Genomic DNA, 23,878 nt, shown 5'->3' with positions numbered 1-23,878 from the left:
AATGAAAATGGTCTATTTACTTATATACTAGTTTATTCAGAATCATTGAAGTTGTTTTTCACAGCGCAGCAGAAAGCCTGTCCAGCAATTACACCATGTAAATACCTAAGAGGGACATAAGGATGAGGTAGATGTTATAGAACAGGAATATCTTTGCACTGCTGGTGTACTTGATGATATTGCGTGGGCTGAAATCCACTGACAGTAATGTTCTAGTACAGAAGTGGGTTGCTGTGGCAACCAGTTTAAGTACTACAGTAAAATAAATATAATTTGAAATCATGCTCTTCTGTATTTGCTTTAGTTTTCTCTATATTGCTGCAGCGCCTCCTGTTTTTTTGCACTTCCCTGCCTTGTTCTGTGAGTGAGGAATGTCTAATATTTTGTTTAGAGATTTGCTCGGTAGGTGTGTGCAAAATACAGCATTGTTAATTTTTCAAACAAAAGAAACCGTTACAATATTAATATGTATTGTTTAATTTGGTTGTGTTGTGTGTTACTGTTCTACAAATTACCAAATGCCACCACTTTACATAAACTAGGTATCTTAAATTGCATATAGCGATTGTCACAGATACTGCAGAACTGTAATACAATGCATACATGTATTATATGCACTTACAGTAGTACAACATGTAGTATATATGCTATACCAGAGAAGTCAACATTATATGAATGAGCTACTTAAGGTCCTTATCCCACAGGGCCGTAACCACGTGTGTGCAGAGTGTGCCTTGCACACAGCGCACTTGTGATGGAGGCGCATTGTGCTCTGACCCCCCTGTTGTGTTTCATAGTGGCAGCACTGACGAGTGCCCCGCTGTGCAGAAGTATGTTCCGCTGCGGGCGCGGGCACACCCGTCTGCGGGGTTAGCTGGTGGGGGAGGCAGCCGGCAGCAGCTCCAGAGCAGGTGAGCACTCTGGCTGGGCTGTGTCTGCTGTTTGTGTAACAGCGCGGGCTGAGCGTCTTACAGTTGCCGCGCTGACTGTAAAGGAGAGGGGGCAGGCTGCAGGGGGAGAAATGCTGCCGGATTCCGGAGTCTCAGACCACCCACCAAGATCAGTAGCTCCCGCTACCGCCGGTGGCCGAATTGCCAGGCACCCGCTGTTATACAGTACATGCTATGCTAGCGGTGTGCCTGGCCTCGGCTGACCCAACTATCCTTACCTCCATGTCCCCAGCAGCGCTGCCTACACCACTCTGCCACAAGCCTGTGGGACTAGAAATCATGCAGGAAGATAACATTCTGGAGGTTCCTCCACTAGCCACATCATGCCAGGAAAGGTAAGTTAAAAGTGTCTTGAGGCATATAATACACACACTACCTCTTGCACCTTGCTCACACACACACACACACACACACACACACACACACATACAGTACATCTTGTTCTCACGCACACACTATACTTTACTCACACACAGGGCCGAAACTAGTACCCCTTTTACACCGCACGTGGTGGGTTGCAGACGGGAGCCGTACACGGGTGCTTCCCGGATGTGGAGCGCCTCAGGCCCCTTTACACTGGAGTCTCCAGCCTGGCATATTGCCGGGTTGGTGACGTCAGCGGTGACGCGTGCGGGAGTGGTGCTTGGAGATCAGATGATCTCTAAGCGACAACTGTCCGTTCACTGTGAACAGGAAACGGGTTGCATCAACCGTCAACCCATTCACACCGCACAGCGACCAGTTTTTAAACCATGTTCAACGCTGGTTGATACCAGGGTTAAAATACCGGGTCGCTCCATGTTAGAAGCTGGCAGTCTGAAAGAAGTATAGGTGTGTGCCAGTGTGTGCCTGGCCATAATGTGTAAAAAGGGGACTTTGCTGCCGTAATGTGTAAAAAGGGGACTCAGCTGCATTAATCTGTAAAAAGGAGTCTCTGCTGCTGTTCTGTGTAAAAAGGGGTACTCTGCTGCCATAATGTGTAAAAAGGGGGACTCTGCTGCCGTAATGTGTAAAAGGGGGACACTACCTGCTGTACTGTGTAAAAGGGGACTCTACATGCTGTTATGTGTAAAAGGGGGCTTGGCCTGGCGTAATGTGTGATAGGGGCTCTACCTGGAGTAATGTGTAAAATGGGGCTCTACCTGGCGTAATGTGTGACAGGGTCTCTACCTGGCGTAATGTGTAAAAGAGGCTCTACCTGGTGTAACGTGTGTAATACTCGAAATGCTTAAAGCAGAGGTTCTCAAATGCGGATCTCAAGGCTCCCCAACAGTCCAGGTTTTAAGTATATCCATGGCTCAGCACATATGGTCAGATCCAATTGACCGAGGTACTAATTAAGTCACCTTTGGACAAGCATGGATATACTTAAAACCTGGACCATTGGGGTGTCTTGAGGACTGCATATGAGAACCTCTGGCTTAACTGGCTTAAAGGATGTTCAAAGATATTCTTTGGCAAATAATTTCTTATAAAATAAAAAGAAGAATTTACAGAAATGTCTCCCTTAGATAATCAAGTGTGTTTGCGGGGAGTTGCATGAATGTGGAATAATCCTCCAGTTTCAGACTGGCCACCAAAGAAATAAACATTTCTATACATTTCTCATGCCACTGTATCCCTGTGCTGCATTCAGTGTAGATGCATATTAGGTTTTATGACTCTTTTCAGATAGAATTCTTGACTAAGGAATATTTAAAACGTATTATATCTCTATGTATGCATCAGAGAAGGGTAGGATTAGGTTCAAATAATAGAGCATCTCATTATTACAAAATAAATATGAGATATAAATACATTATAAGTGATGTGCTTAAGATGCCAGCAGTCGAAATCCCAATAGCCGTCAAAATGGCGACGCCAGAATCCCGACAGGGTCATAAGAACTATGGGGGTAATTCTGAGTTGATCGCAGCAGCAAGATTGTTAGCAATTGGGCAAAACCATGTGCACTGCAGGGGGGGCACAAATAACATGTGCAGAGAGAGTTAGATTTGGGTGGTTTATTTTGTTTCTGTGCAGGGTAAATACTGGTTGCTTTATTTTTACAATGCAATTTAGATTGCAGATTGAACACACCCCAGCCAAATCTAACTCTCTCTGCACATGTTATATCTGCCTCCCCTGCAGTGCACATGGTTTTGCCCAACTGCTAACAAAGTTCCTGCTGCGATCAACTCAGAATTACCCCCTATGGTGGTCATTCCGAGTTGTTCGCTTGTTGCCGATTTTCTCCATTTTGCGATTAGTCGCTTACTGCGCATGCACAATGTTCGCAGAACGCATCCGCTTAGTTATTTTACTCAAAAGTTAGGTATTTTAGTCACGGCATTATGAGGATTTTTCTTTGTTCTGGTGATCGGAGTGTGATTGACAGGAAGTGGGTGTTTCTGGGCGGAAACTGGCCGTTTTATGGGTGTGTGTGAAAAAACGCTGCCGTTTCTGGGAAAAACGTGGGAGTGGCTGGAGAAACGGGGGAGTGTCTGGCCAAACGCTGGGTGTGTTTGTGACGTCAAACCAGGAACGAAACTGACTGAACTGATCGCAGTGGCAGAGTAAGTGTCGAGCTACTCAGAAACTGCTAAGAAATTTCTATTCGCAATTTTGAGAATCTTTCGTTCGCAATTTTGCTAAGCTAAGATACACTTCCAGAGGGCGGCGGCTTAGCGTGTGCAATGCTGCTAAAAGCAGCTAGCGAGCGAACAACTCGGAATGAGGGCCTATGTCAGAATCCCACCCGTTATACTTGCGGTTGGAATTCCATGGGAGTTTGTGAGAGTGTTAGGTTTAGGCACCGCCCAGAAGGGCAAATGTTATACAGCCGGTTGCGGGGAAGGGGGGGGGTGTTAGGGTTAGGCTGCGGGGAGGGAGGGTTAGGCTTAGGCATCACCGAGGGAGGTTAGGTTTAGGCACTAAGGGTGGAGGATTAGGATTAGGTTGCGAAAGGGAGTGTTAGGGGGTAGTGGAGAGGGGGGAACATTCTTATCTCCCCCCTCCCCCTCTGTCGGGATGCTGACCTCTGTATTTTTATCGCCGGCATCCCATTAGCTGGGATATCATACTGAATCCCATATTATAATGTAGTCTTCAATGATTATAGTACCCTTTTTATTTCTGTTTACTAAAGGTAATTTGATATGGCTGGAGGGATCTTTTGATAAAGATTAGGGGCTGGGACATGTTACAGATCTTCAAGGATTTTGGGGATTGGATTAATATGTTATATGAAAACTGCCAAATTAGTGACAAGAGTTAGAATGCTTAGACCTTTTACATTCCTAATAATAAACCGTTATCTGTTCCATGATCATGGGAGAGAAAGGGCAACTTTGAAATTCAAGTGATCACATAAATACACATATTTACAAGTGAAATTATATTTTCCTGACTGCTCGAATTTACAATAATGGCAAAAATGAGTCTGGAAATGCAATATGCAACATGTATGGTAACTATGATTTAGAAGATATTTGTGAGGTTGTACAACACAGTGCTAATGAAGAATTTATATTAAAAATATACATCACATGTGAGTTTTGATGGGTGTTATCGGTAAGTCCTCCTTCATTATTCTGGCCGTACTGATATGCGTACACAATCCATTGTAATGTGGGAGGTAAGCTGAATGATAGACAAGTTGACTTAAGGTTGTGGATGTTGAAATAGGGACTTTGGTGACTATGGGCCTAATGCAGATCTGATCGCTGCTGTGTGTTTTCGCACAGCGGATGATCAGATCCGAACTGCGCATGCATATGCACAGCACTGCACTGGTGCTTCTCACATCTACAACGGGCTTCACCGGTCAGTGACGGGATGGTGCGAAGAATCCATTTTGCACGGGCGTTCGCAAGCAGATTGACAGGAAGAGGCCGTTTGTGGGTGGCAACTGACCGTTTACAGGGAGTGTCCGGAAAAACGCAGGTGGGCTCAGGCGTTTTCAGGGAGGGTGTCTGACGTCAGCCCCGATCAGCAGGTTTCCATTGCACAGGAAGAGTAAGTCCTGGGCTGCACACAGACTGCTCAAAATCAGTTTGTGCAGTTCGGCTACACTTGCGTTCGTACACCTGCATAGCGAAAAAACACTCCCCCTGTGGGCGGCAACTATCTGATCTCAGGACTGCAAAAATCGCTGCCCAGCGATTAGTTCTGAATGACCCCCTATGTTCGGGTTATCTTGTCTCCATGTCCTCCATTAACGGCAAGCTGTTGGGGTCTGTTATGTCACAGTGTGTGTTTGATTCTGTAAAAGACTACCCCCTATTTATATAGCATCCACATTGGCACGGATTGCATAACCATATAAGCTACAGACCCCTATGTACTAAGCTTTGGAGAGAGTTAAAGTGGCTAGAGATAAAGTACAAACCCTGCTGTCTTTTTTCAAACACAGCCTGTAACATTGGCTGGTACTTTGTCTCCGCCCACTTTATCTCTTTCCAAGGCTTTGTATATACTGTAGACCTCACAGTCTTGGTAAGAAATAAAACTGAGGTAAAGAGTTGCGAGATGCTGTACTCAATATTACTCCAAAACGGGTAATTCATACTGAACCCTCCAAAACTATTACTTCCATTAATACTTCAATTAAGGGCTTTCAGTGCTACACCTTCATTAGAGACTTGTTTTAATATTGCGCGCAACTGTTTTGCTAAACTGCACATTGATACTCAATTCTTGTATTACAAATGTCATTATATTGATTAGTTAAGATTTTACATACTGTATACTACCCTTGTATTAGGATTTATGTATAATTATATAACACTATTAATACACAGTAGATGAGTGCTTACTCTTTTTTTCTCTGCCTTAATTAAATCCTACTAGGGGACAAACACCCTAGAGAGAAAGTCTCTCACCCAGCACAATAACTGAGACATCCACCCCTGTGCACAGGTTCTTGAATTATCTATATAAAGGGTGAGTCAAAATCATGTTCACGAGACAGTTGAGGAAAAAAGCAACTAGCAAAGAACATAAGGCTTCAGGGTTCTTGATTTTCATGTAAAGTTGTGAGCGTTCAGTTGCATTTTCGGATGAAATTTGGGAAAAGTATTCTCAGTTTCAGACATAAGTCCATCATTAGGGGAAAAAGCAAAAGCTACCTACCTTGACCTGCTGGAAGAAGACAGTGCTGACTTCATCTTTCAGCATCTTTTCTCATTACCATAATGGCGTTCGGGGCCACCTCAATGATCGGCTGCCACAAAGATAGGTTGGTTGCACTACCCGGATTTCCAGGATCCTGACGAAAGATGCTTAATAAAGGCATCTGAAGCATTGATAGCAAAAGCTATTGTAGCTGTTCTCTTCTTTTGAAATCCGGGTAGTGCAGATGTGGCTTCATCCATTTAGCCTCAATGTGCCATGCAGCGTGAGATGCCTGGTGCGACTAAGTTGCCAGGTCAAGTGCAAGTCTGCTAATGTCAGGTGTCTCTTTTGCCAAAAATGCATCTTTGTTGCAATCACGATGTCACTATGATGCACCAGGAGACTGTGCTGATTAATTTGATATAGGACACTTGTATATTGTGTATGACTTAAATGGAACTTGTATTGGAAGAAAGCTGCATCTGCTACATTGTAGCACTTAGTTAGTGTTCACTCTAGGAGTGAACTGGGGCAGGGCGCCGGACTCAGTGGGGGCACATGTGTGCGCGCGGCGAAGCCGCGCGTGCGCCGAAATGGGGGCGTGACCACGCAAATTAGGGGGCGTGGTCACGCCTCCGTCATTTTAGGGGGCGGTGCGGCCCACAGACGCTACTATAGAGAGCGTCTGTGGCCGGCGACGTCACTGTTGGGGGCGTGCCCAGCACCTCCGTCGGTGCTGGGCTTCCCCCAGCCCTCTCCCAATGCGTAAATGGATGCCGCGCGCATGCGCACGGCATCTATACACGCCGGGAGGGCAGGGAGCGGGCGGCTGTTTTAGCAGGGCGCCGCAAAAGGGCAGGGCGGATTTTGCCTGTTAAAAAACGGGCAGGGCGCGGCGCCCTGCTAAAACAGCCTAGAGTGAACACTACTTAGTGTATAGATTCAGAGACTCAGTCCATCACAGATATACAAGTGTCGCAAATCAAGGTAATAATGATTAATCAAGACGCATGTACAGCAAAAATGACACCCTACGCTTGCATAGTCTCACAGGACATGGCGCACCAAGAAGGGCTATTTGGCATGCCTGCAGCAATAATGTTTGAGGACACATGTATTTTGCTGGTCACGGTATCCAGTGCTAAACAACATGAAGAGGATATTTTTAGATGCTTACGAGCTTTATCGTACTATTCTATATGTGTGACTATCTTTATTTCCTTCCATTTGTATATAAAACAATGACATGTCTCTAAACAATGATATTTTAAGCGTGATCCTTTTTTCATTTTTATTTGTTTGCAGGTATTCCAGTCGATGTTGTAGTCAACATTTTTATTAACAGTTTTGGATCCATCCAAGAAACAACCATGGTAAGCATATGGGGGGTCATTCCGAGTTGTTCGCTCGTTGCCGATTTTCACTGTATTGCGATTAGTCGCTTACTGCGCATGCGCAAGGTTCGCAGAGCGCATGTGCTTAGTTATTTTACACAAAAGTATTTTACTCACGGCATAACGAGGATTTTTCATTGTTCTGGTGATCGTACTGTGAATGACAGGAAGTGGGTGTTTCTGGGCGGGAACTGGCCGTTTTCTGGGCGTGTGCGAAAAAACGCTGGCGTTTCTGGGAGAAACGCGGGAGTTTCTGAAAAAACGGGGGAGTGTCTGGGCGAACGCTGGGTGTGTTTGTGATGTCAAAACCAGGAACGAAACTGACTGAACTGATCGCAATGGCTGAGTAAGTCTGGAGCTACTCAGAAAATGCTAAGAAATTTCTATTCGCAATTCTGCTAATCTTTCGTTCGCAATTCCGCTAAGCTAAGATACACTCCCAGAGGGCGGCGGCTTAGCGTGTGCAATGCTGCTAAAAGCAGCTAGCGAGCGAACAACTCGGAATGAGGGCCATTGTTTCTTATTGTGTTAATTTCCTTATCTATAATATCTAATAATGTACCATTGTCACTGTCACCCGATTGACCCAGGGTAACTCTGCTCACTCTTTAACTTCAGACACACATATTTAGGAGAACAGCTCTGTACAGGGAATAAATACTGTATCCCGGCGGTCACATGACCAACGGCAGCATACCGGCATTGAAGATCCCGACATCATTGTTTTTTTTTTAATTTCCATTCCCACATCCCATACCTTAACCCTCAGGGGGTGGCAGCTAGGGATAAGCCCCCTGTGCTTAACTTACCCCTCCCCCATGCACTAACCTGAACTCCAATACTCACCTTTGGGATGTCGGCACCTCTCTCCCTGCAGCGCCTCCCCCTGCCGCCACAGATATGTCCCCCCCGCAGCCAGCCACTCCCGCCGGCCGCCAATCTCTGCTCTCCCCGCCGACCGCAGGCACCTCTCTCCCTGCAGCGCTTCTCCCCGCCGCCCCACACATGTCCCCCGCAGCCAGCCCCTCCTGTTCACGGCCGCCGATCTCTGCTCCTCTGGCCGCTGCTGACAGCAGCGGCCTGACAGGACCCTGTGTACGGCCAAATTCGACAGTCGGATTTGGCCGTCCATTGAATAGGGGTTGTCGGATCCATTTCGACAACTGCATGCCGGAATGGATCCGACTCTTATTGAATATACCCCTATGTCCTACAGACCTCTGTATATTACAATGTAGATGTTTTCTCCTGCAGCCACTTTATAAAAATAAGCATAAACAAGAACAAACAAAAAAAACTATATTCCAAATTGCAAATCAAATGACAATCTTATAGCAACACATTGCAGCATTGTCATCTTATTTCTGCTTTGAAATAGAAAGATGCTGCATTTGTAGAAGCCCTGAGACAGTGAAACCTCCTGTTTAATGCATGTGTTGTCACAATGTACTGCTAAGAAATATTTCTCTAACGTCCTAGTGGATGCTGGGGACTCCGTCAGGACCATGGGGAATAGCGGGCTCCGCAGGAGACAGGGCACATCTAAAAAAGCTTTTAGGTCACATGGTGTGTACTGGCTCCTCCCCCCATGACCCTCCTCCAAGCCTCAGTTAGGTTTTTGTGCCCGTCCGAGAAGGGTGCAATCTAGGTGGCTCTCTTAAAGAGCTGTTTAGAAAAGTTTTTTTTTAGGTTTCATTCAGTGATTCCTGCTGGCAACAGGATCACTGCAACGAGGGACTTAGGGGAGAGATCTCCAACTCACCTGCGTGCAGGATGGATTGGGATCTTAGGCTACTGGACACTGAGCTCCAGAGGGAGTCGGAACACAGGTCAGCCTGGGGTTCGTCCCGGAGCCGCGCCGCCGATCCCCCTTACAGACGCTGAAGAAGACGGCAGAACGGAGGTCCGGAAACAGGCGGCAGAAGACTTCACAGTCTTCATGAAGGTAGCGCACAGCACTGCAGCTGTGCGCCATTGTTGTCACACGGCTCACTGACCTAGTCACGGAGGGTGCAGGGCGCTGCTGGGGGCGCCCTGGGCAGCAATATAAGTACCTTATTGGCAAAATAAATACATCACATATAGCCATTAAGGCTATATGTATGTATTTTAACCCAGGCCAGTTCTTAAAAACCGGGAGAAAAAACCTGCCGAAAAGGGGGCGGAGCTTATTCTCCTCAGCACACAGCGCCATTTTCCCTCACAGAAAGGCTGAGGGGAAGGCTCCCATGCTCTCCCCTGCACTGCACTACAGAAACAGGGTTAAAACAGAGAGGGGGGGCACTGATTTGGCGATATAAATATATATTAAATGCTATAAGGGAGGAACACTTTTATAAAGGTTGTCCCTGTATAATTATAGCATTTTGGTGTGTGCTGGCAAACTCTCCCTCTGTCTCCCCAAAGGGCTAGTGGGTCCTGTCCTCTATCAGAGCATTCCCTGTGTGGGTGCTGTATGTCGGTACGTGTGTGTCGACATGTATGAGAAAAATGTTGGTGAGGAGGCGGAGCAAATTGCCTGTAATGGTGATGTCACTCTCTAGGGAGTCGACACCGGAATGGATGGCTTACTTGTGGAAGTACGTGATCATGTCAACACGCTGCGAGCCGGTTGACGACATGAGACGACCGGCAAACAAATTAGTACCTGTCCAGGCGTCTCAGACACCGTCAGGGGCTTGTAAAAACGCCCATTTACCTCACGGACACTGACTCCAGTGTCGACGGTGAAGAAACAAACGTATTTTCCTTTAGGGCCACACGTTACATGTTAAGGGCAATGAAGGAGGTGTTACATATTTCTGATACTACAAGTACCACAAATAAGGGTATTTTGTAGGGTGTGAATAAACTACTTGTAGTTTTGCCTGAATCAGATAAATTAAATGAAGTGTGTGATGATACGTGGGGTTCCTCCGATAGAAAGTTATGGGCGGTATACCCTTTCCCGCCAGAAGTAAGGGCGAGTTGGGAAACACACCTTAGGGTGGATAAGGCGCTCACACGCTTATAAAACAAGTGGCGTTACCGTCTCCAGATACGGCCGCCCTCAAGGAGCCAGCTGATAGGAAGCTGAAAAATAGCCTAAGAAGTATATACACACATACTGGTGTTATACTACGACCAGCAATCGCCTCAGACTGGATGTGCAGCGCTGAGGGGGCTTGGTCGGATTTCCTGACTGAAAATTTTGATACCCTTGACAGGGACAAGATTTTATTGTCTATAGAGCATTTTAAGGATGCATTTCTATATATGCGTGATGCGCAGAGGGATATTTGCATTCTGGCATCAAGAGTAAATGTGATGTCCATATCTGCCAGACGAAGACACGACAGTGGTCAGGTGAGGCAGATTCCAGACGGCACATGGAAGTATTGCCGTATAAAGGGGCGGTCCATCGGACCTGGTGGCCATGGCAACAGCTGAAAAATCCACTTTTTGTTCCCCGAGTCACATCTCAGCAGAAAAGGACACAGTCTTTTCAGTCTCAGTCCTTTCGTCCCCATACGGGCAGGCGGGCAAAGGCCAGTCATATCTGCCCAGGGGTAGAGGAACGGGAAGAAGACTGCAGCAAGCTGCCCATTCCCAGGAACAGAAGCCCTTCACAGCTTCTGCCAAGTCCGCAGCATGACGCTGGGGCAGTACAAGCGGACTCAGGTGCGGTAGGGGGTCATCTCAAGAGTTTCAGCACGCAGTGGGCTCACTCGCAAGGGGACTCCTGGATCCTACATGTAGTATCCCAGGTGTACATTGGAAATTCGAGACGTCTCCTCCTCACAAGTTCCGGAAGTCTGTTTTACCAACGTCTACCTCCGACAGGGAGGCAGTATTGGAAACAATTCACAGGCTGTATTCCCAGCAGGTGATAATCAAAGTACCCATCCTACAACAAGGGAGGGGGTATTATTCCACACTATATTGTGGTACTGAAGCCAAACGGCTCGGTGAGATCTGAAATATTTGAACACTTACATACAAGCGTTCAAATCAAGATGGAGTCACTCAGAGCAGTGATAGCGAACCAGGAAGAAGGGGACGAGATGGTGTCACTGGATATCAGGGACATTTACCTACATGTCCAAATTTGCCCTTCTCACCAAGGGTACTTCAGGTTCGTGGTACAGAACTGTCACTATCAGTTCAGACGCTGCCGTTTGGATTGTCCACGGCGCCCCGGGTCTTTACCAAGGTAATGGCCGAAATGATGATTCTTCTTAAAAGAAACTTGGACGCTTTCCTGATAAGGGCAAGGTCCAGAGAACAGTTGGAGGTCGGAGTAGCACTATCTTTAATAGTTCTACGACAGCACGAGTGGATTCTAAATATTCCAAAATCGTAGCTTTTCCGAGGACACGTCTACTGTTCCTAGGGATGATTCTGGACACAGTCCAGAAAAAGGTGTTTCTCCCAGAGGAGAAAGCCAGGGAGTTATCCGAGCTAATCGGGATCCTCCTAAAAACAGGAAAAGTGTCAATGCATCATTGCACAAGAGTCCTGGTAAAAATGGTGGCTTATTACGAAGCAATTCCATTCGGCAGATTTCACGCAAGAACTCTTCAGTGGGATCTGCTGGACAAATGGTCCGGATCGCATCTTCAGATGCATCAGCGGATAACCCTATATCCAAGGACAAGGGTGTCTCTCCTGTGGTGATTACAGAGTGCTCATCTTCTAGAGGGCCACAGATTCAGCATTCAGGAGTGGATGCTGGTGACCACGGAGGCCAGCCTGAGAGGCTGGGGAGCAGTCACACAGGGAAAAAATTTCCAGGAAAGTGTGATCAAGTCTGGAGAATTCTCTCCACATAGATGGAGCTAAGAGCAAAATTATAAGGCTCTAAACTTAGCAAGACCTCTGCTTCAAGGTCAGCCGGTATTGATCCAGTGGGATAACATCACGGCAGTCGCCCACGTAAACAGAAAGGGCGACACAAGAAGCTGGAGGGCAGTGAAAAAACTGCAAGGATTTTTCGCTAGGCGGAAAATCATGTGATAGCACTGTCAGCAGTGTTCTCTCCGGGAGTGGACGACTGGGAAGCAGACTTCCTCAGCAGGCATGACCTCCACCTGGGAGAGTGGGAACTTCATAGGGAAGTTTTTCCGCATGATTGTGAGCCATTGGCAAAGACCAAAGGTGGAAATGATGGCGTCCCGCCCGAACAAAAAACGGGACAGGTATTGCGCCAGGTCATGAGACCTTCAGGCGATAGCTGTGGATGTCCTAGTAACACCGTGGGTGTAACAGTCGGTGTATGTGTTCCCTCCTCTGCTTCTCATAACCAAGGTATTGAGAATTATAAGACATAGAGGAGTATGAACTATACTCGTGACTCCGGATTGGCCAAGAGGGACTTGGTACCCGGAACTTCAAGAGATGCTCACAGAGGACTAAGGGCCTGGGGAGCTAAGAAGGGACTTGCTTCAGCAGGTACCATGTCTATTCCAAGACTTACCGCGGCTGCGTTTGACGGCATGGCGGTTGAATGCCGGATCCTGAAGGAAAAAAGCATTCCATAAGAGGTCATACCTACCCTGGTCAAAGCCAGGAAGGAGGTGACCGCACAACGTCATCACCACATGTGGTGAAAATATGTTGCGTGGGTGAGGCCAGGAAGGCCCCACGAAGAAAATTCAACTAGGTCGAATTCTACACTTCCTGAAAACAGGAGTGTTTTGAGCCTAAAATTGGGGTTCTTTAAGGTTTTAAGTTTCGGCCCTGTAGAATTTCTTCCGAAAAGAATTGACTTCAGTTCCTGAAGTCCAGATTGTCAAGGGAGTATTGCATATACACCCCTTTTTGTGCCTCTAGTGGCACCGTGGGATCTCAACATAGTGTTGGGATTCCTTAAAATCATATTGGTTTGAACCGCTCAAATCTGTGGATTTGAAATATATCACATGGAAAGTGAACAAGCTGTTGACCAATATCTCACATGGACAGTGACCATGCTGTTGGTCCTGGCCTCGGCCAGGCGATTGTCAGAATGGGCGGCTTTGTCTTACAAAAGCCCATATTTAAATTTCCATTCGGACAGGGCAGAACTGGGACTCGTCTCCAGTTTTCTTCCTAAGGGGGTGTCAGGTTTTTCACCTGAAACAACCTATTATGGTGCCTGCGGCTTCTAGGGACTTGGAGGACTCCAGGTTAATAGACGTTGTCAGGACCCTAAAAATATATATATATATATATATATATATATATATAGTTTAGGACGGCTGGAGTCAGAAAGTCTGACTTGCTGTTTATATTGTATGCACCCAACAAGATGGGTGCTCCTGCGTCTAAACAGACGATTGCACGTTGGATCTGTAGCACAATCCAACTTGCACATTCTGTGGCAGGCGTGCCACAGCCTAAATCTGTAAAGGCCCACTCCACTAGGAAAGTGGGCGCATCTTGGGCGGCTGCCCGAGGGGTCTCGGCATTACAACTTTGCCGAGCAGCTACGTGGTCAGGGGAGAACACGTTTGTAAAATTTTACAAATTTGATACTCTGGCTAAGGAGGACCTGGAGTTCTCTCATTCGGTGCTGCAGAGTCATCCGCACTCTCCCGCCCGTTTGGGAGCTTTGGTATAATCCCCATGGTCCTGACGGAGTCCCCAGCATCCACTAGGACGTTAGAGAAAATAAGAATTTACTTACCGATAATTCTATTTCTCGTAGTCCGTAGTGGATGCTGGGCGCCCATCCCAAGTGCGGATTGTCTGCAATGCTTGTACATAGTTATTGTTACAAAAATCGGGTTATTCTTGTTGTGAGCCATCTTTCAGAGGCTACTTCGTTTTGTTATCATACTGTTAACTGGGTTCAGATCACAAGTGGTACGGTGTGATTGGTGTGGCTGGTATGAGTCTTACCCGGGATTCAAGATCCTTCCTTATTGTGTACGCTCGTCCGGGCACAGTACCTAACTGAGGCTTGGAGGAGGGTCATGGGGGGAGGAGCCAGTACACACCATGTGACCTAAAAGCTTTTTTAGATGTGCCCTGTCTCCTGCGGAGCCCGCTATTCCCCATGGTCCTGACGGAGTCCCCAGCATCCACTACGGACTACGAGAAATAGAATTATCGGTAAGTAAATTCTTATTTTATTAGTGAATGAAGTTCTCCCAGCTGCAGAAACTGGGGCAGAGATCTAAGCAAAAAAGTAACATATTTATCAATATGATGGCCTATTTTCAGAAGTGTAAAGTACATTTTCTTTATCATATTCAAAGGTGTTCTGTATGGCAGCTGTTAGGCTGGAAAAAAAATAACCTAGGGCACTGATTTCAACCTTTTCCAACTTCTTAAATCGCCATGGCACACCATCATTTTATTCTTTATCAAATATATGTTGATTTCTCTGACGTCCTAGTGGATGCTGGGGACTCCGTAAGGACCATGGGGAATAGACGGGCTCCGCAGGAGACTGGGCACTCTAAAGAAAGATTTAGGACTATCTGGTGTGCACTGGCTCCTCCCCCTATGACCCTCCTCCAAGCCTCAGTTAGATTTCTGTGCCCGGCCGAGCTGGTTGCACACTAGGGGCTCTCCTGAGCTCCTAGGAAGAAAGTATAGTTTAGGTTTTTTATTTTACAGTGAGACCTGCTGGCAACAGGCTCACTGCAGCGAGGGACTAAGGGGAGAAGAAGCGAACCTACCTAACTGGTGGTAGCTTGGGCTTCTTAGGCTACTGGACACCATTAGCTCCAGAGGGATCGAACACAGGACCCGACCTCGTTGTCCGTTCCCGGAGCCGCGCCGCCGTCCCCCTTACAGAGCCAGAAGCAAGAAGGTCCGGAAAATCGGCGGCTGAAGACTTCTGTCTTCTCCAAGGTAGCGCACAGCACTGCAGCTGTGCGCCATTGCTCCTCATGCACACCACACACTGCGGTCACTGATGGGTGCAGGGCGCTGGGGGGGGGGGGGGGGGGCACCCTGAGCAGCAATAATATACACCTTGGCTGGCAAAATAACACCATATATAGCCCCAGGGGCTATATAGGTGTAAATTAACCCCTGCCAGACATTTTAAAATAGCGGGAGAATGCCCGCCGAAAAAGGGGCAGAGCCATCTCCCTCAGCACACTGGCGCCATTTTCCCTCACAGCTCCGCTGGAAGGATCACTCCCTGGCTCTCCCCTGCAGTCCTGCACTACAGAAAGGGTAAAAAAGAGAGGGGGGCACAATTTAGGCGCAGTATATAATATATATATAGGCAGCTATAGGGGAAAACACTCTTTATAGGTGATATCCCTGTGATATATAGCGCCCTGGTGTGTGCTGGCATACTCTCCCTCTGTCTCCCCAAAGGGCTTTGTGGGGTCCTGTCCTCTGTTAGAGCATTCCCTGTGTGTGTGCTGGGTGTCGGTACTGCTGTGTCGACATGTATGATGAGGATAATGATGTGGAGGCAGAGCAAATGCCTGTGAATGTGATGTCACCCCACCTGTGTGGATGGACTTATGGAAGGAATTACGTGACAGTGTCAGCTCCTTACATAAAAGGTTTGACGACATAGGACAGCCGGCTACTCAGCTTGTGCCTGTCCAAGCGTCTCAAATGTCATCAGAGGCTGTAAAACGCCCGCTACCTCAGATGACAGATACTGATGTCGACACGGATACTGACTCCAGTGTCGACGACGATGAGACTAGTGTACCCTTCAATAGGTCCACCCGTTATATGATTGAGGCAATGAAAAATGTATTACACATTTCTGATGATACCCCAGGTACCACAAAAAAGGGTATTATGTTTGGTGAGAAAAACCTACCAGTAGTTTTTCCTGCATCTGAGGAATTAAATGAGGTGTGTGAGGAAGCGTGGACTTCCCCAGATAAGAAATTAATAATTTCTAAACGGTTGTTGGCAGCGTACCCTTTCCCGCCAGAGGATAGGTCACGTTGGGAAACACCCCCTAGGGTAGATAAAGCGCTGACACGCTTATCAAAAAAGGTGGCACTACCGTCTCCGGATACGGCCGCCCTAAAAGAACCTGCTGATAGAAAGCAGGAACATACCCTTAAAGCTATATACACACACACCGGCATTATATTGAGACCCGCTATTGCATCGGCTTGGATGTGCAGTGCTGCAGCTGCGTGGTCAGATTCCCTGTCGGAAAACATTGATACCATGGATAGGGACAATATTTTGCTGACGATAGACCATATAAAAGACGCCGTCTTATACATGCGTGATGCACAGAGGGATATTTGCCGGCTGGCATCAAAAATAAGCGCTATGTCCATTGCCGCCAGAAGGGGATTATGGACACGGCAATGGTCAGGTGATGCCGACTCAAAGCGGCACATGGAAGTTTTACCCTATAAAGGGGTGGAACTTTTTGGGGATGGTCTTTCAGACCTCGTTTCCACAGCTACTGCTGGGAAATCAACCTTTTTGCCACAGGCTACCCTACAGCAAAAGAAAGCACCGTATTATCAGGTACAGTCCTTTCGGCCCCAGAAAAATAAGAGGGCTAGAGGCTCATACTTTCTGCCGTGGGGCAGAGGTAGGGGGAAAAAGCTGCAGCACACAGCTAGTTCCCAAGAGCAGAAGTCCTCCCCTGCGTCCGGTAAGTCCACAGCATGACGCTGGGGCTGCTCAGGCGGAGCCGGGAACGGTGGGGGCCCGTCTCAGGAATTTCAGCGCTCAGTGGGCTCTCTCACAGGTGGATCCCTGGGTCCTTCAAGTAGTATCTCAGGGTTACAGGCTGAAATTCGAGACGTCTCCCCCCCCCGCCGTTTCCTAAAATCTGCCCTACCGGCAACTCCCTCTGCCAGGGAGGCAGTGTTGGTGGCTATTCAAAAACTGTATTCACAGCAAGTGATTGTCAAAGTACCCCTCCTTCAACAAGGACAGGGTTACTATTCCACAATGTTTATGGTACCGAAACCGGACGGTTCGGTGAGACCCATCTTAAATTTAAAGGCCTTGAACACTTATATCAAAAGGTTCAAGTTCAAGATGGAATCGCTCAGGGCGGTTATTGCGAGCCTGGACGAGGGGGATTACATGGTCTCCCTGGACATCAAGGATGCGTACCTGCATGTCCCCATTTACCCCCCGCACCAGGAGTACCTCAGATTTGTGGTACAGGACTGTCACTATCAGTTCCAGACGCTGCCGTTTGGGTTATCCACGGCACCGAGGGTCTTTACCAAGGTAACGGCCGAAATGATGATACTCCTTCGCAAGAAGGGAGTTTTAATTATCCTGTACTTGGACGATCTCCTGATAAAGGCGAGGTCCAAAGAACAGTTGGTAGTGGGGGTAGCACTTTCTCGGGAAGTGCTACAACAGCACGGTTGGATTCTCAAAATTCCAAAGTCACAGCTGGTCCCGACGACACGTCTTCTGTTCCTGGGAATGATTCTGGACACAGACCAGAAAAGAGTGTTTCTTCCAGTGGAAAAAGCCGAGGAGTTGTCATCTCTAGTCAGAGACATCCTAAAACCAGGACAGGTGTCGGTACATCAATGCACACGAGTCCTGGGAAAAATGGTAGCTTCGTACGAAGCAATTCCATTCGGAAGGTTCCACGCAAGGACGTTCCAGTGGGACCTGTTGGACAAATGGTCCGGGTCACATCTCCAGATGCAACAGCGGATAACCCTGTCGACAAGAACCAGGGTATCGCTGTTGTGGTGGCGGCAGAGGGCTCATCTACTAGAGGGCCGCAGATTCGGAATACAGGACTGGGTCCTGGTGACCACGGATGCCAGCCTTCGGGGCTGGGGTGCAGTCACAAAGGGAAGAAATTTCCAAGGACTGTGGTCGAATCAGGAGATTTCACTTCACATAAATATCCTGGAGCTAAGGGCCATTTACAATGCCCTAAGCCAGGCAAGGCCCCTGCTTCAGAACCAGCCAGTACTGATACAATCAGACAATATCACGGCGGTCGCCCATGTAAACAGGCAGGGCGCCACAAGAAGCAGGGTGGCGATGGCAGAAGCCACAAGGATTCTCCGATGGGCAGAGAATCATGTGTTAGCACTGACAGCAGTGTTCATTCCGGGAGTGGACAACTGGGAAGCAGACTTCCTCAGCAGGCACGACCTCCACCCGGGAGAATGAGGACTTCATCCAGAAGTCTTCCAAATGCTGGTAAACCGGTGGGAAAGACCACAGGTGGACATGATGGCGTCCCGCCTCAACAAAAAGCTAAAAAGATATTGTGCCAGGTCAAGGGACCCTCAGGCGATCGCTGTGGACGCTCTAGTGACACCATGGGTGTACCAGTCGGTTTATGTGTTTCCTCCTCGGCCTCTCATTCCCAAGGTACTGAGAATAATAAGAAGGCGAGGGGTTAAAACTATACTCGTAGTTCCGGATTGGCCAAGAAGAGCTTGGTACCCGGAACTTCAAGAGATGCTTGCAGAGGACCCTTGGCCTCTGCCGCTCAGACAAGACCTGCTGCAGCAGGGACCCTGTCTGTTCCAAGACTTATCGCGGCTACAATTGACGGCATGGCGGTTGAACACCGGATCCTAAAGGAAAAGGGTATTCCGGAGGAAGTCATCCCTACCCTGATCAAAGCCAGGAAGGATGTCACCGCAAAACATTATCACCGCATTTGGCGGAAATATGTTGCTTGGTGTGAGGCCAAGAAGGCCCCGACGGAGGAATTTCAACTGGGTCGATTCCTGCACTTCCTGCAAGCAGGGGTGACGTTGGGCCTCAAATTGGGGTCCATTAAGGTCCAGATTTCGGGTCTGTCGATTTTCTTCCAGAAAGAACTGGCTTCACTGCCTGAAGTTCAGACTTTTGTCAAAGGAGTTCTGCATATTCAGCCTCCTTTTGTGCCCCCAGTGGCACCTTGGGATCTCAATGTGGCTTTGGAATTCCTGAAATCCCATTGGTTCGAACCACTTAAGACTGTGGATTTAAAATATCTCACGTGGAAAGTGGTCATGCTGTTGGCCCTGGCTTCGGCCAGGCGGGTTTCAGAATTGGCGGCTTTGTCTTGCAAAAGCCCTTATCTGATTTTCCATATGGATAGGGCAGAATTGAGGACTCGTCCTCAGTTTCTCCCGAAGGTGGTCTCAGCTTTTCACTTGAACCAACCTATTGTGGTGCCTGCGGCTACGAGGGACTTGGAGGATTCCAAGTTGCTGGATGTAGTCAGGGCCCTGAAAATTTATGTTTCCAGGACGGCTGGAGTCAGAAAGACCGACTCGCTGTTTATCCTGTATGCACCCAACAAGCTGGGTGCTCCTGCTTCTAAGCAGTCTAGCGCGCGCTTGATTTGTAGCAATATTCAGCTGGCGCATTCTGCGGTGGGATTACCGCAGCCTAAATCAATAAAAGCCCATTCCACGAGGAAGGTGGGCTCATCTTGGGCGGCTGCCCGAGGGGTCTCGGCTTTACAACTTTGCCGAGCTGCTACTTGGTCAGGGGCAAACACGTTTGCAAAATTCTACAAATTTGATACCCTGGCTGAGGAGGACCTGGAGTTCTCTCATTCGGTGCTGCAGAGTCATCCGCACTCTCCCGCCCGTTTGGGAGCTTTGGTATAATCCCCATGGTCCTTACGGAGTCCCCAGCATCCACTAGGACGTTAGAGAAAATAAGAATTTACTTACCGATAATTCTATTTCTCGTAGTCCGTAGTGGATGCTGGGCGCCCATCCCAAGTGCGGATTGTCTGCAATGCTTGTACATAGTTATTGTTACAAAAATCGGGTTATTCTTGTTGTGAGCCATCTTTCAGAGGCTACTTCGTTTTGTTATCATACTGTTAACTGGGTTCAGATCACAAGTGGTACGGTGTGATTGGTGTGGCTGGTATGAGTCTTACCCGGGATTCAAGATCCTTCCTTATTGTGTACGCTCGTCCGGGCACAGTACCTAACTGAGGCTTGGAGGAGGGTCATGGGGGGAGGAGCCAGTACACACCATGTGACCTAAAAGCTTTTTTAGATGTGCCCTGTCTCCTGCGGAGCCCGCTATTCCCCATGGTCCTGACGGAGTCCCCAGCATCCACTACGGACTACGAGAAATAGAATTATCGGTAAGTAAATTCTTATTTTATTAGTGAATGAAGTTCTCCCAGCTGCAGAAACTGGGGCAGAGATCTAAGCAAAAAAGTAACATATTTATCAATATGATGGCCTATTTTCAGAAGTGTAAAGTACATTTTCTTTATCATATTCAAAGGTGTTCTGTATGGCAGCTGTTAGGCTGGAAAAAAAATAACCTAGGGCACTGATTTCAACCTTTTCCAACTTCTTAAATCGCCATGGCACACCATCATTTTATTCTTTATCAAATATATGTTGATTTCTCTGACGTCCTAGTGGATGCTGGGGACTCCGTAAGGACCATGGGGAATAGACGGGCTCCGCAGGAGACTGGGCACTCTAAAGAAAGATTTAGGACTATCTGGTGTGCACTGGCTCCTCCCCCTATGACCCTCCTCCAAGCCTCAGTTAGATTTCTGTGCCCGGCCGAGCTGGTTGCACACTAGGGGCTCTCCTGAGCTCCTAGGAAGAAAGTATAGTTTAGGTTTTTTATTTTACAGTGAGACCTGCTGGCAACAGGCTCACTGCAGCGAGGGACTAAGGGGAGAAGAAGCGAACCTACCTAACTGGTGGTAGCTTGGGCTTCTTAGGCTACTGGACACCATTAGCTCCAGAGGGATCGAACACAGGACCCGACCTCGTTGTCCGTTCCCGGAGCCGCGCCGCCGTCCCCCTTACAGAGCCAGAAGCAAGAAGGTCCGGAAAATCGGCGGCTGAAGACTTCTGTCTTCTCCAAGGTAGCGCACAGCACTGCAGCTGTGCGCCATTGCTCCTCATGCACACCACACACTGCGGTCACTGATGGGTGCAGGGCGCTGGGGGGGGGGGGGGGGCACCCTGAGCAGCAATAATATACACCTTGGCTGGCAAAATAACACCATATATAGCCCCAGGGGCTATATAGGTGTAAATTAACCCCTGCCAGACATTTTAAAATAGCGGGAGAATGCCCGCCGAAAAAGGGGCAGAGCCATCTCCCTCAGCACACTGGCGCCATTTTCCCTCACAGCTCCGCTGGAAGGATCACTCCCTGGCTCTCCCCTGCAGTCCTGCACTACAGAAAGGGTAAAAAAGAGAGGGGGGCACAATTTAGGCGCAGTATATAATATATATATAGGCAGCTATAGGGGAAAACACTCTTTATAGGTGATATCCCTGTGATATATAGCGCCCTGGTGTGTGCTGGCATACTCTCCCTCTGTCTCCCCAAAGGGCTTTGTGGGGTCCTGTCCTCTGTTAGAGCATTCCCTGTGTGTGTGCTGGGTGTCGGTACTGCTGTGTCGACATGTATGATGAGGATAATGATGTGGAGGCAGAGCAAATGCCTGTGAATGTGATGTCACCCCACCTGTGTGGATGGACTTATGGAAGGAATTACGTGACAGTGTCAGCTCCTTACATAAAAGGTTTGACGACATAGGACAGCCGGCTACTCAGCTTGTGCCTGTCCAAGCGTCTCAAATGTCATCAGAGGCTGTAAAACGCCCGCTACCTCAGATGACAGATACTGATGTCGACACGGATACTGACTCCAGTGTCGACGACGATGAGACTAGTGTACCCTTCAATAGGTCCACCCGTTATATGATTGAGGCAATGAAAAATGTATTACACATTTCTGATGATACCCCAGGTACCACAAAAAAGGGTATTATGTTTGGTGAGAAAAACCTACCAGTAGTTTTTCCTGCATCTGAGGAATTAAATGAGGTGTGTGAGGAAGCGTGGACTTCCCCAGATAAGAAATTAATAATTTCTAAACGGTTGTTGGCAGCGTACCCTTTCCCGCCAGAGGATAGGTCACGTTGGGAAACACCCCCTAGGGTAGATAAAGCGCTGACACGCTTATCAAAAAAGGTGGCACTACCGTCTCCGGATACGGCCGCCCTAAAAGAACCTGCTGATAGAAAGCAGGAACATACCCTTAAAGCTATATACACACACACCGGCATTATATTGAGACCCGCTATTGCATCGGCTTGGATGTGCAGTGCTGCAGCTGCGTGGTCAGATTCCCTGTCGGAAAACATTGATACCATGGATAGGGACAATATTTTGCTGACGATAGACCATATAAAAGACGCCGTCTTATACATGCGTGATGCACAGAGGGATATTTGCCGGCTGGCATCAAAAATAAGCGCTATGTCCATTGCCGCCAGAAGGGGATTATGGACACGGCAATGGTCAGGTGATGCCGACTCAAAGCGGCACATGGAAGTTTTACCCTATAAAGGGGTGGAACTTTTTGGGGATGGTCTTTCAGACCTCGTTTCCACAGCTACTGCTGGGAAATCAACCTTTTTGCCACAGGCTACCCTACAGCAAAAGAAAGCACCGTATTATCAGGTACAGTCCTTTCGGCCCCAGAAAAATAAGAGGGCTAGAGGCTCATACTTTCTGCCGTGGGGCAGAGGTAGGGGGAAAAAGCTGCAGCACACAGCTAGTTCCCAAGAGCAGAAGTCCTCCCCTGCGTCCGGTAAGTCCACAGCATGACGCTGGGGCTGCTCAGGCGGAGCCGGGAACGGTGGGGGCCCGTCTCAGGAATTTCAGCGCTCAGTGGGCTCTCTCACAGGTGGATCCCTGGGTCCTTCAAGTAGTATCTCAGGGTTACAGGCTGAAATTCGAGACGTCTCCCCCCCCCCGCCGTTTCCTAAAATCTGCCCTACCGGCAACTCCCTCTGCCAGGGAGGCAGTGTTGGTGGCTATTCAAAAACTGTATTCACAGCAAGTGATTGTCAAAGTACCCCTCCTTCAACAAGGACAGGGTTACTATTCCACAATGTTTATGGTACCGAAACCGGACGGTTCGGTGAGACCCATCTTAAATTTAAAGGCCTTGAACACTTATATCAAAAGGTTCAAGTTCAAGATGGAATCGCTCAGGGCGGTTATTGCGAGCCTGGACGAGGGGGATTACATGGTCTCCCTGGACATCAAGGATGCGTACCTGCATGTCCCCATTTACCCCCCGCACCAGGAGTACCTCAGATTTGTGGTACAGGACTGTCACTATCAGTTCCAGACGCTGCCGTTTGGGTTATCCACGGCACCGAGGGTCTTTACCAAGGTAACGGCCGAAATGATGATACTCCTTCGCAAGAAGGGAGTTTTAATTATCCTGTACTTGGACGATCTCCTGATAAAGGCGAGGTCCAAAGAACAGTTGGTAGTGGGGGTAGCACTTTCTCGGGAAGTGCTACAACAGCACGGTTGGATTCTCAAAATTCCAAAGTCACAGCTGGTCCCGACGACACGTCTTCTGTTCCTGGGAATGATTCTGGACACAGACCAGAAAAGAGTGTTTCTTCCAGTGGAAAAAGCCGAGGAGTTGTCATCTCTAGTCAGAGACATCCTAAAACCAGGACAGGTGTCGGTACATCAATGCACACGAGTCCTGGGAAAAATGGTAGCTTCGTACGAA

General features: G+C 48.1%; 1 protein-coding gene across 3 annotated transcripts in view; it reads left to right on the top strand.

The window, feature by feature from the left end:
• GLRB (glycine receptor beta) overlaps positions 1 to 23,878 on the top strand; it is a 268,807-nt gene that overhangs the window by 141,217 nt on the left and 103,712 nt on the right. For 2 of the 3 annotated variants that reach the window (XR_010177463.1, XM_063920484.1), the window contains exon 4: positions 7,350 to 7,417. Coding sequence is in view for 2 of the 3 variants with exons in the window: in XM_063920484.1 (XP_063776554.1) it covers positions 7,350 to 7,417 (68 nt within the window). In the remaining variant the exon portion in view is untranslated. Of the gene's footprint in view, positions 1 to 6,881; positions 7,032 to 7,349; positions 7,418 to 23,878 lie in introns of those variants that run through there. The other variant, XM_063920485.1, reaches the window with a different exon arrangement.

The sequence above is a fragment of the Pseudophryne corroboree genome, chromosome 1 (genome assembly GCF_028390025.1).
Source record: "Pseudophryne corroboree isolate aPseCor3 chromosome 1, aPseCor3.hap2, whole genome shotgun sequence".
Taxonomy (NCBI): Eukaryota; Metazoa; Chordata; class Amphibia; order Anura; family Myobatrachidae; genus Pseudophryne; species Pseudophryne corroboree.
Note: the sequence above shows the minus strand (reverse complement) of the source record. Positions and strands in the feature narration are given on the sequence as shown.